Genomic DNA, 12,865 nt, shown 5'->3' with positions numbered 1-12,865 from the left:
TTTCAATATGAGATTGGGTTCCACAAATATTTGGGTAGGATTTTCAAATATATTGGAAAAGCACTACTAGCATAAAATATACAGAAGCTTTCTATTTGCAATATATCCTATACTGCAGAAATACTAACTACCTGTATAAACATATACTGTAGTACAGCCAGCATGTCGTCGGCATAGCTAGCTAATGCTAGCACATCTAGCCTGCTAGCTAAAAGAAAGAGACAGCATGGAGAACAGGGTACCTAATACTGTATATATATACAGTAAAAGGGATGTAAAAGTCTACTATTACTACCTTCTCCAGAAAGAAGGTTCAAATGGAAGGGGAGAATATAAAATTCAAGCTTCCATCCAGCTACAGTACTGTCGCCGGCAAGGATCTGTCTAAACCTTGCCGGCCGGCACCGCTGGCCAGTACTACAGTCAGCGTGCTGCCGGTTGAGCAGGCACCACTGTGCCGGCCTGGTAGGCAGCACCCCGGCAGTAGCCACTGTTGCTAGCAGTTCAAGAAAGAACTGAAGAACCTTTATAAACAGAAGGGACTTCCCACTTACAGCCAACATGGCCAGCAGCTGCCCAAGTTGCCTGCCAGCAGTCACCATGACTGCCGGCCGGCAGCAACCATGACTGCCGGCTGGCAGCAACCATGATTGCCAGCCAACAGTAGTCTTAACTGCCGGCCGGCAGCTCACAGCTGTCATTACTTCCGGCCGACAGATGTTAAGAATGCCGGCCGGCAGCTATCAACTGTAAGAGGGGGAGTCTGGTCGATCCCGGCAACCCACCGGCAACAGGGATTCGCCAACATAAAGGGATAGAAGGGAAGGGAAAATAGGGTCCTGTGAAAGGTACAGCAGGAGCCGGCCTTAGCCTGTCCTGCCCCAACTAACAACTCCTCCGTTCCTGTATTAGAACTATCCCAGGCGGCTAAAGGATTCTATTCCCTAGCCAAGGGTTAAATTAATACAAATAAAGAGGTTGGTAGCACTATCGCCACCACCTCTAAAGGAAAGGAAACGGGGTTGCAGTGCTAGTGTCCCCTAAGCATAAGAAGAATTCTATTCCCCAGCCTAGGGTTCACTAACACAGGACTAGTCTGCTAGGTCACAGGAAGAAGGGTCATATCGTACAGACCCTTCAGGAGTGGCCTAGGGAGGTCTAGCCTCCTATGTCGGTAGCCTAACGTAGCAAAAGAATTCTATTCATCTTACCAGGTAGCTACTGACCACAGACTGAATACTCTGAGATTCTGGCCAAAACCCCAAAAACCTGCATCTGCGATTACAGAGGAAGGGCAGAAAAAACCGTAGAAAGTCATGCCTGAATTAAAAATTTGAGGCCGACCCGCTAAGGTTGTAGCCTGAGGGTATACTCAGAGGGAAGAGGGCATACACAAGGGTAACCGGGGAGTGTCTAACATATAATAACACGCCTAGGTTAGGAACCTGGGCGAGACGAGATCTCGGTTACCTCACTCACCGAGACTCTAACTATACGATCAACATGGAAAGGAAAAATATGCACAATGTAAATATCTTTACAAGAATATGCCCAAATAGCTAACATAATAAAATAATTAATTAATGATATATGAAGCTATTTAAAAACTGGGAAGTCGTTCTGCTAACTAAATAACATGCCCAACGAACGACAGCGCTCATAGCGCCTCCAGTACAGGCTAGCTCTAAACACAATAAATTACTAAAATTTCACTGTGAAAAGGGAGCTAAAAAACTATTCATTGTAAAGACCCAATACTCAAATTTTCGAAGGCGAAAGAGTTGGAGAATGCATAATAAATCCTTGAAAATCGATCGAAAAGTTAGATCAACAGGGAACACCACCGAGCAAAATCGCTACAAAATTAGGAATGTCGGCCATCCTGGGAATGGCGCTGGGGTGGTGGTCAATAGTAGTAGGGGAACGGGGGGTAACCTTGTTACAGCCCCCTTCTATTCTTTTGCCACATCCCCCTCGAAGCGTTAACGCTACTTGGGGTAGAGATTGCTATGTGACGTTTCAAGAATGCGTCCTCTGATATTATGCGATATCCTTGAGAAAATTTTAAGGATATTCGCTCCAGGAGTTAGAATTCTGGGACCTGAAGGTTAATTCTCTGGGAATATCACTGTAGTATATAATATATCCTTTTGAAGCTACCTTAGGAACTTCCATCAGGACGACATGGCTTGAGCCCAAAAAATGAATTAGCAGCTAAAGTAGATATGAATATGTTGAGGAGGTTTGGCCATGTAGAGAGAATGGAAAATGGCTGTCTGCTAAAGATAATGAATGCAAGAGTTGATGGGTGGAGAGATGTGTAAGTGGTGTGACGCACTCCCAGTGTAAGGGAGCGAGGGCTATTTGAAATCTTCGCACCGCCAGAGTTTTTATCGCAAATATGTGATTTCATAATTAATAGGTATTGTGGTTTTCTGTGTGGCGTGTAAGTGAAGTCGCGTAGGGAGATTCCCCTTAAAAAGAGGCTTGACTATATGACAAATTTTTAACAGCAAAGGCTGAATATGACAGTTCAAAATTTCAATGAGGTGTAAACATCTGGCATGTAATTACCTTGCTGGCAGCAAGAAGGCAATTGCTTTCCATGTAGCTCACTGTCACCTCAATTGAACTGCAGCTGCAACTAACATCGGGGGTTGGTGATGGCAGGCAAGTTTGAGTAAAGAACTTAGGTTTGTATAGTTAGAAAAAATACAAATTACTTTTAAAATGTGATTTGCTCCTATACAAATACAAACCATCATATTTTTTTTCTATAGGAAACATCCTTAGGAGGGAATAAGTCCGAAAACAAAACGTTGAAGCGTAGGGTTGTGGAAGGTAATGTCTAAAATGCAAAAACATGTTTGGTTACATCATATCCTTAACACCCCCATGAGGAATGTGGAGAAAAGATTCTCAGTGCTTGGCCACCCAGAAGCTGAAAGCAAAATGAGCTTACCTATCTCAGATCAGATCCAACTTGTGAGGTTTCTGAAGCTGTACCCCAAGAAAGGGGAAAGGTTGAAATGAAAAGAAGGCCAGACTTATTGTCATTATTATTATTATTATTATTATTATTATTATTATTACTTGCTAAGCTATAACCCTAGTTGGAAAAGCAAGATGCTATAAGCCCAGGGGCTCCAACAGGTAAAATAGCCCAGTGAGGAAAGGAAATAAGGAAAAATTAAATATTTTAAGAAGAGTAACACCATTAAAATAAATATCTCCTATATAAACTATAAAAAAGGAAGAGAAATAAGATAGAATAGTGTGCCTGAATGCACGCTTAAGCCAGAGAACTCTAACCCAAGACAGTGGAAGACCATGGTACAGAGGTTATGGCACTGCCCAAGACTAGAGAACAATGGTTTGATTTTGGAGTGTCCCTCTCCTAGAAGACCTGCTTTCATAGCTAAAGAGTCTCTTCTACCCTTACCATGAGGAAAGTGGCCGCTGAACAATTACAGTGCAGTAACCCATAGGGTAAAGAAGAATTGTTTGGTAATCTCAGTGTTGTCAGGTGTATTAGGACGGAGGAGAATATGTAAAGAATAGGCCAGACTATTCAGTGTGTGTGTGTGTGTGTGTGTGTGTGTAGGCAAAGGGAAAATGAACAGTAACCAGAGAAGGATTCAATGTAGTACTGTCTGTCCAGTCAAAAGACCCCATAACTCTCTAGCGGTAGTATCTCAATGGGTGTCTCGTGCCCTGGCCAACCTACTACCTACTCGTAACCTTAGCCTTTGATCTTCATTAGGTTGGATAATCTTCTTTCAATAAATAATAATAATAGCCCCTGATCTACAGATAATGATCCTAATAAGGATCTGAGGAAACTTAATCACCTATTGAGCATTAACAACAGAACCTAGAGTAAATATTTCCATGGTCTTGTGAGTAAAATCCCACAGATACTTGGCTGTGAAGGTGGTCTGTCATTTGCAAACCACTGCCTGAAAACATGCATCACACAGAAGTTTCTTTTGAAAGCTACTGAGGCAGCAACATCTCTTATGTCGTGAGCTTTCACTCGAGGTCTTGACATTGTCTAAGACTCCAAAGACTGGAAAACAAGTCTCCATAGCCAAAAGTAGATGGTATTTTCAGTTGGCCTGAAGTAGGTGCTCAATGCCCTAACAGGACATAGTAAGACTTGATCAGGGTGTTTGGTTAATACTCGAAGACTAGAAACATTGAGAGACAAAAATCTAGGATCTGACAAAGCTTAGACAGGACCTCCCTTCAACCTCTTGAATGAGTGATGTCGAATGACAGACCGTGCAGTTCACTTACTCCTTTGGCTGATGCCAAGGCAAGAAAGAATATAGTCTTCAAGGTAAGGTCCATGTCAGACACGCTTCAGAGGCTCATAGGGCGCCCTCTTCAAGGGTCCTAGAACTTTAACCACATTCCAAAATGGAGGGCAGGCTTCTCGAAACTCTGCGTGAGCATAAATATCTCTTCCAAGGAAGAAATCTTTACCCAGTTAAGTCTAAAAAGACTTGGCCTAAGGCAGAGCGATAGCCTTTCACCACAGAAACGGAGTAGAGTTTCTCCCTACGGAGGTAAAGGCCGCAACTATTGGAATAGAGGCCTCGAGTAGAGAGATACCCATTGAATGACACCACCCACAAGATGGCCCACTTTGCCTGGTAGATTGTAGTTGAGGAATTTTGGAGGTATCCAGACATCTGTAGGGTAGTCTCCCTAGAAAAGCCTTTCCAAGAGTGGAGTTAAACCTACATGCATGAAGATGAGTCTACAGCATCGTGGAAAATCTTGACAAGGGGGCGGTCACAGTTGTGGAAGGTTTCTTGGGATCTCTAAAAGAAGACACACAGATACCCATATTACTCACAATGTGGCAAAACAGAGTTATCTGTTACGACTAGATTTTAGGTTAACCTCATCCAATAGAGCACCTTTCTTAAGAGGTACATTTGGGCTTAACCTTATCCTGTCGAGCACCTTTCTTAAGAGGCAGAATGGTGAATGGTGGAAAAGCATATAAATCAAGGCTGTCCAAGGGGTGCTGGAACTTGCCTTTGAATGGCACTGCCAGATCTGGTATTGGTGAGCAGTAGACAGGGAGGTTTGCGAAGTCATGAACAGGTCTATGGTCAGGGAACCCCGCAAAGCTATTACTCCTGCCACTATCTGAGGACTCAAAGACCATCCTCCACCAATGATCTGAGTCCTTCTGAAGTCAATTCATCTGCTACAATGTTCTTCCTGCCTGGAATGAAGCATGCTGAAAGAGAGACTGTTGGATTCTGCCCACTCCAGGATCCTTACTGCTAGCTGACACAGGGGGGAGAAATCGTCCCCGTTTGCAAATATACGGCACTACGATGGTATTGTTGCTCATCAATATCACTGAGCGACCTTGAGAAGGAAAAAAAATGTTTACGCACTAACTCTGCTGTTTTCAGCTCTAAGAATTTTATGTACTCTTGATGTTCTATGTCTGACCAGGTTCTCAAGGTCAAATGGTGTTCTGGATAAGGCATCTATGAACATACTGAACTCAGGAGGAGACGATGCAAGAGGACAACCTTTTCAAAGGTTTACATCACTTAACCACCAGCAGAGCTTCTCACCCATGCAAATCTGAGACTGAGGATAACCCCGATGTTGGGACCATAAGAGTTTCAGGTCCCATTTCAAGTTCCTCGTGTGAAGCTTTCCTCCGAGTACCAGATATACTAGGGAAGTCAGATGACCTAAGTTTCTATTACTGCAGCAATGGATGGAGAGCGCAATGAAGGAAGGGAAGAGCAAGCTGTTGTTGTTAGTGAAGAATCCTATCCTATCCTATGAAAAGAAAACATTCCCTTGGAGCGAGTCGATTTCTATCCCCAGATAGATAAGGCATTGAGTAGGTGACAGAACAGACTTCTCTAGATTTATCAGGATCCCCCGATCCTCACAAAACTCAAGAAGCTCATTTCGATGGGCTAAAATGACTTCCAGTGATTCTGCAAGGATAAATCAGTCATCCAGGAACCTCGGTAGACAAGGTCGATACTAGTTCGACGATCCTTATTGATAGCCCGAAGCAAGAGGACCCTGAACTGGTATACCTTGTCATCTATTACTACACGCAGGAATTACCTGGAAGATGGATGAATCGCAATCTGAAAGTACGAGTCTCTAGGTCCAGCATAATCATAAAGTCTCCTGGCCTGATAGCCTGAACCACAGTGGCTGCAGTTTCCACCTTGAACCAGGATTGCGCAATGTAAAAGTTCAGGGGTAAGAAGTCGATAACTGCTCTCCAGCCTCAAAATGCCTTTTCTACAAAAGTTAACCATAGAAGCTGGGCACCGGTCATCAACCTCCTGAAGCGTTCTTCATTATCGTCTTCTGCACTTCCTGAAGCTGTGATATATGTTTTGGAGACCCTTGCCAATATGACAATGACACAGTCGCAGGAGGAATTAGAGGAGGGAGAGTTGGTGAATGGGAGGAGGTATCGCAACTGCAGGACATGACTGTCCATTCCTCGGCCTCGTGAAACCATCAACTCCTCCAATTCCTTTGAAAACATCCCCATTTACCCTTCTTAGTGAGGTCTCAACCTCTTTCTTTCAAATAACCAAGAATCTGACAGGGTTGAAAGTACACTGAGGGTTTCTTTAGAATGAAGGTCACCTCATACAAGCAACTCTCCAACCGGTTGGTCTTTTTAGGTGCAACACTTGAACTGGTATCCTTGACTGGACCAAAGTTAAAGTTGTGGCTGCTTGAAGGAGACAGATCTTTGGTAAAAGTCATTGGCCTCCTTCATCCAATCCTCTGTGGCAGCTGCAATGTCCTCTGGCGGAAAAAGCAATAAGTAATCCAAGGGGGAGTTTTGCAGGTCTAGTCACTCCTGCTTGCTTATATTCTTATAAAAGTGTGCTATTACCGCTTCCCAGTGCTTCAGCACCCAGTTGGGCCACTGGCTGGTGACCTGGAACATAAGATATTCTACTGCTCTGGTGCCGAACAGAACGATCATCTTCAGTGCCTTCTTTTTCTTGGGATCCGTGAGGTCTTCTGTGTTGGCTAGATAACTGAAGGTACCCGACCAGTTATCTAATCAGGAGGATGGCTGTAAAGCATTCATGGTCATGGCTTCCATATTGGCCTCCGCCGAAGAGAAAGCAACCAAGATGGATGCAAGTCTGTCTGCCAAGTAGCCTGGAGTCAACTTTACAACTGCCGGATCTAGGGGGGAAGAGTCAAAGTACTAGCGTCTACTATTCTGTAGTATTTATTGTTTTGGTAGGGGAATCAGGACGAGACGAGATTTCTCTGACCTCAAGGAGTCCTTCTCTCCAGCTACCTGGTCCCATACCTTCTGCATAACATCTTTGGTCAAGACTGTCCACAGAAGCACTACAGCCTGTCTGCCTCTCGGAGAGGAGGAAAATGGCGCATTCACGGGCAATTCCTTAAAGCAAAAAGTCATCAAACAGAAAATCCACCATAAAAGGCCCACCACTCAGCATGCTGGTGGGAGGAAAAGAGCAAATCAGAGTAATCAGGCACAGACACTGACTCATCATCACTTGGCTTATGAGGCAATAACTTATTCACAAAATTACTATCAATAATTAAAAGTAGTACGTGGTCATTATCCTTGGATACAGTACAATTTTGGAACAACGTCAAAAGACAAAAATCTTTCAAGAATATCCTTACTCTCACAATCAACATTCCAGGAATGATGAGATACGAGTACAGTAATATAGTACCTTGAGACACAAGTATAATTCATTCCTGGACCGATCATGTATACCAAATAAATATTTTCTATATAAAATAACTGACAAAAATTTAATCCGTTCTGGCCCTCTAAACACATCTAAATCAATGATAATAACAATGGAAAAAACATGTTTTTAACTGCTATACTATACAGACATACTGTACACACAAAATGATACCACAAATGATTACTGTGATATGAAATAAAATGTGGTTTTATTAAGAGTTAACCTTTTCGAGACATGATAACGTCAAAGGGTGATGTGTGAGGAGGAGGAAGTGAACGATTGAGAGTTGGAGGTACCGTATTAATACAGTTCCTTACACGTAGTGTAACACTTAAACTTAAATTAATTGAACTTAGCTAATTTTTTTCTTTAAACTTTTTATTCTTTTCTACTATTTTTTTTATCATCTTCACCCGACCAGGAAAGAAATGATGCTTTCCTCGCAGCAGCTTGTAGCACTGCCCAGCAGAGGAGTTGCCTAGTAGACTATTATATAGTTACCATATAGGCACCTTTTTCTTTCTGGTCGTAGAGAATCGACATAGGAGTAAACCCATATGAATGACTCAGAAATTTGTATCTGTGTAGAAATATATTATTCTAATTACAGTCATATTAATCCTTGATGGAAAAATCTATTTGATATTCATCATTTTTGGAAACTATGAATGAGTAACCACAGTAAATGATTCCAACGATAAACTTAATACTGTATTACCACAATACTGTATAGTCCACATTAAGGGGCCCAGCCGGAATGCCAATAAATGGGAGTATAGGAAGAAAAACAAAAAATACTGAAAAAATTCACTAAGCTTTGTATGGCAATGGAGAATGCGTATACAAAATATTTTGACAAAATTCCTCTTACTTTTATAGTTACAGGGTAATTAGAAAAGTAACTCGATAAACATAAAACATTGTTCCCTACAAGAAAATGCAGTATTTCTTCTGCTATCGTAAATTTTAATAATCATTACATTATAATGTAAAAATAATTGTGAGCAATGTCATCTGTATAGATTCAACGAGTCACAAGATGATGTATTACATGGAAAATTACACCCTTCGCCCTTCAGTCCTACCACAAACCTCATAGAGAGCACGTGTATGAGTTTGACCTCTGACATTCACACATTTTTACATTTGTTTTCCTTGTTTTTGGCAAGAATTTCATCATTTCAAAAAGGAAAATGCAATTTCAACATGTCGCTAACTTGGAAGAAGAAATTTTGTTCTATTAAGAGTTCAGAAGTGGGTAATATCGGCAAAATTAGCATTGTGAAGGAAAGAGATGATGAAGGAGTGACCGTCTCACCTAAAGAAGCAAGATATTGAGCAAAGGGATCTTCATTTATGATTAAATTATGATAAATAACTTTGTTTTGATTTATCAACATCCAAAAAGGAATATAAAATTCATAATAATCATGATTTATTAATATTTTTATAAAAAAACAAAGAAAAACTTTGAATGCTCGTATCTCAAAACTATACTTATTGACCTTCAAATTCTATCCTCTCCATTAGTATTAAAGATATAGAATTGAAATTTGGTGTAAAACTTAGAAAAACATTATAAAATAATAAAATAGAGCCTTTTTTCTCATTTTTGTTTCATATTTTATTTCTTACTTTTCCCAGATTTATAGGGTTTATCTTGTACAATATTTAAAAAATTAATATCTAAAAGAAAAAAAAAATTTTATTTGAGGTCTGGATCATGTCTATATAAGGTATTAATCAAGGTCTTAATATTTAAGTATCAAGGGAGGATATAGAATTTGAAAAACACTAATTTTAAGATAAATCGGCCTGGCGTCGCAAAACCCAAGGTCAGAGGCAACAATCCTATGCAGTTTGGAGATGTCCTAAGTAACCTTATCAAGTAGTATGAATGTCAAAGTCCTGTCCTAAAAAAAACCCGGCTGGCCCCCTTAACCTTAAAATATTAAGAGATAAATTTTGAGAGGCTTACTAAATAAAGATCATGGTTTAGGGTCTCCTGATTTGTAGCTAAGGTTCCAGCATCGGTGCACGGTAACCTTTCTTCACTCAAGGTAATGCTTCCACTTCCTGATGCAAGTCCATGACTTTTACCGACATTTTTTCCATCCGAAACAACCTGAAAATGGAGAAAATTGTTGCATCTTAATGAAAGTTCTAGGATTAATTGATACACTTTCTAGTGAAAAATTAAACAATCTTAATGTTAAATTTATTTTCTTTATACTCCCCTAATGTTCATATTGCTTCTACAAGAAGCTGTGTCGTGTCTATCGGAAAATAACAATTTCCAGTTCTCTCCTCTTGCAAAATCTGAGAACCATTGCCATCCAACGGTCAATGATACGACCTGTTATTTCATACCTGTCAGTTCTTGATGTCAAAAACCCCTTCATTATCTCTTGAAATGACTGACCATTATCTACAAACATGAGCATAAAAATAATAAATTTTATTATTGAAATTCTTTATTTTACTGAAAAGCCCTGATGTTCATATTGTTGATTCTTAAACTCCAATGGAGGTGAGGTAATGAAGGAAAGAGGTGGGAAAGTAGCAATTTAGATTAATAAAATTTATCAACCATTGGAGATTAGTTAAAAAGGTAACCACTCCTAAGCACAAGTAAAGTCAATTCTAAATCAATACTCACCATCTAACTTTTAAAACTAAAGATTTATATAGTGTGAATAAAACCTTGAACTTCCTCATTGAAAAAAAAAGGTATTACTTAAACTGAATTCAAGGATATAGATTAAATTCTTATCTACACCATATTTCTCACATTATCAGAGCATTTAAGGCACAATTAATTCAAATAAAAGATTTCTTTTAAATAAAGCATTGTACAAACCAACTATGAAACCGGAGACATTGTCAACACTACATTCCAAAATCTGTTGGTAGCCTTCTCGGGATTTCCCCTTAACAAAAAATAAGCTTTCTTTTATGATTCAAACTTGAAGGCTGATCATGAAACATACTTCCAGAGAGACTATGAATCCTACATATTCCTCACAAGATTTGCAAAATGTTATTTTGATAATAAAATAAATTTTTGAATATACTTACCCGGTGATTATAATAGCTGCAACTCTGTTGCTCGACAGAAAACTCTAAGGTAAAATTCGCCAGCGATCGCTACACAGGTTGCGGGTGTGCCTAACAGCGCCATCTGTCGTCCAGATACCCAGTATTCAATGTAAACAAAGAACTCAATTTTCTCCTCGCTCCACTGCGTCTCTATTGGGGAGGAAGGGAGGGTCCTTTAATTTATAATCACCGGGTAAGTATATTCAAAAATTTATTTTATTATCAAAATAACATTTTTCAATATTTAACTTAGCCGGTGATTATAATAGCTGATTCACACCCAGGGGGGTGGGTAGAGACCAGCACTATATGTTTACATTATTATGAGCTAAGAATTTTTATTTCATTTTAGAAGTTATCAAAATAACAAAAACAAAATAAATAGGTACCTGGTAAGGAAGTCGACTTGAACAATTACTCTGCCTTTTTAAGTACGTCTTCCTTACGGAGCCTCGCGATCCTCTCAGGATGCTGATCGACCCCTAGGATCTGAAGTATCAAGGGTTGCAACCCATACAACAGGACCTCATCAAAACCTCTAATCTAGGCGCTTCTCAAGAAATGACTCTGACCACCCGCCAAATCAACCAGGATGCGAAAGGCTTCTTAGCCTTCCGGACAACCCAAAAACAACAATAAAAACATTTCAAGAGAAAGATTAAAAAGGTTATGGAATTAGGGAATTGTAGTGGTTGAGCCCTCACCCACTACTGCACTCGCTGCTACAAATGGTCCCAGAGTGTAGCAGTCCTCGTAAAGAGACTGGACATCCTTAAGATAAAAAGACGCGAACACTGACTTGCTTCTCCAATAGGTTGCGTCCATTATACTTCGCAGAGATCTATTTTGTTTAAAGGCCACGGAAGTTGCGACAGCTCTAACTTCGTGTGTCCTTACCTTCAGCAAAGCTTGGTCTTCCTCACTCAGATGGGAATGAGCTTCTCGTATTAACAGTCTGATAAAATAGGATAAAGCATTCTTTGACATAGGCAAAGATGGTTTCTTAACTGAACACCATAAAGCTTCAGACGGGCCTCGTAAAGGTTTAGTTCGTTTTAAATAGAACTTAAGAGCTCTTACAGGGCATAAGACTCTTTCTAGTTCATTTCCAACCATATTCGATAAGCTTGGAATATCGAACGATTTTGGCCAAGGTCGAGAAGGCAGCTCGTTTTTGGCTAGAAAACCAAGTTGTAGAGAACATGTAGCCGTTTCAGATGAGAATCCGATGTTCTTGCTGAAGGCATGAATCTCACTGACTCTTTTAGCCGTGGCTAAGCATACCAGGAAAAGAGTCTTTAAGGTGAGATCTTTCAGGGAGGCTGATTGTAGCGGCTCGAACCTGTCTGACATAAGGAATCTTAGTACCACGTCTAAATTCCAACCAGGTGTAACCAAACGACGCTCCTTCGTGGTCTCAAAAGACTTAAGGAGGTCCTGTAGATCTTTATTGTTGGAAAGATCTAAGCCTCTGTGACGGCAGACTGATGCCAACATGCTTCTGTAACCCTTGATAGTGGGAGCTGAAAGAGATCGTTCTTTCCTCAGATATAAGAGGAAGTCAGCTATTTGAGTTACAGAGGTACTGGTCGAGGATACGGATACTGACTTGCACCAGTTTCGGAAGATTTCCCACTTCGATTGGTAGACTCTAAGGGTGGATGTTCTCCTTGATCTAGCAATCGCTCTGGCTGCCTCCTTCGAAAAGCCTCTAGCTCTCGAGAGTCTTTCGATAGTCTGAAGGCAGTCAGACGAAGAGCGTGGAGGCCTTGGTGTACCTTCTTTACGTGTGGCTGACGTAGAAGGTCCACCCTTAGGGGAAGTGTTCTGGGAACGTCTACTAGCCATTGAAGTACCTCGGTGAACCATTCTCTCGCGGGCCAGAGGGGAGCAACTAGCGTCAACCTTGTCCCTTCGTGAGAGGCGAACTTCTGCAGTACCTTGTTGACAATCTTGAACGGAGGGAATGCATATAGCTCTAGATGTGACCAATCTAG

The 12,865-nt window shown here is 40.8% G+C and overlaps 1 protein-coding gene across 3 annotated transcripts in view; it reads right to left on the bottom strand.

Annotated features, from left to right (window-relative positions):
* LOC137658741 (uncharacterized) overlaps positions 1-12,865 on the bottom strand; it is a 171,067-nt gene that overhangs the window by 23,068 nt on the left and 135,134 nt on the right. For all 3 annotated transcript variants that reach the window (XM_068393766.1, XM_068393765.1, XM_068393764.1), the window contains exon 11: positions 9,748-9,894. In XM_068393766.1, the coding sequence (XP_068249867.1) occupies positions 9,748-9,894 (147 nt within the window). The remainder of the gene's footprint in view (positions 1-9,747; positions 9,895-12,865) is intronic.

Source organism: Palaemon carinicauda, chromosome 19, assembly GCF_036898095.1.
Source record: "Palaemon carinicauda isolate YSFRI2023 chromosome 19, ASM3689809v2, whole genome shotgun sequence".
In the NCBI taxonomy this organism is placed as follows: Eukaryota; Metazoa; Arthropoda; class Malacostraca; order Decapoda; family Palaemonidae; genus Palaemon; species Palaemon carinicauda.
The sequence above is the reverse complement of the archived record's forward strand: the minus strand, read 5'-3'. Positions and strand labels throughout refer to the sequence as shown.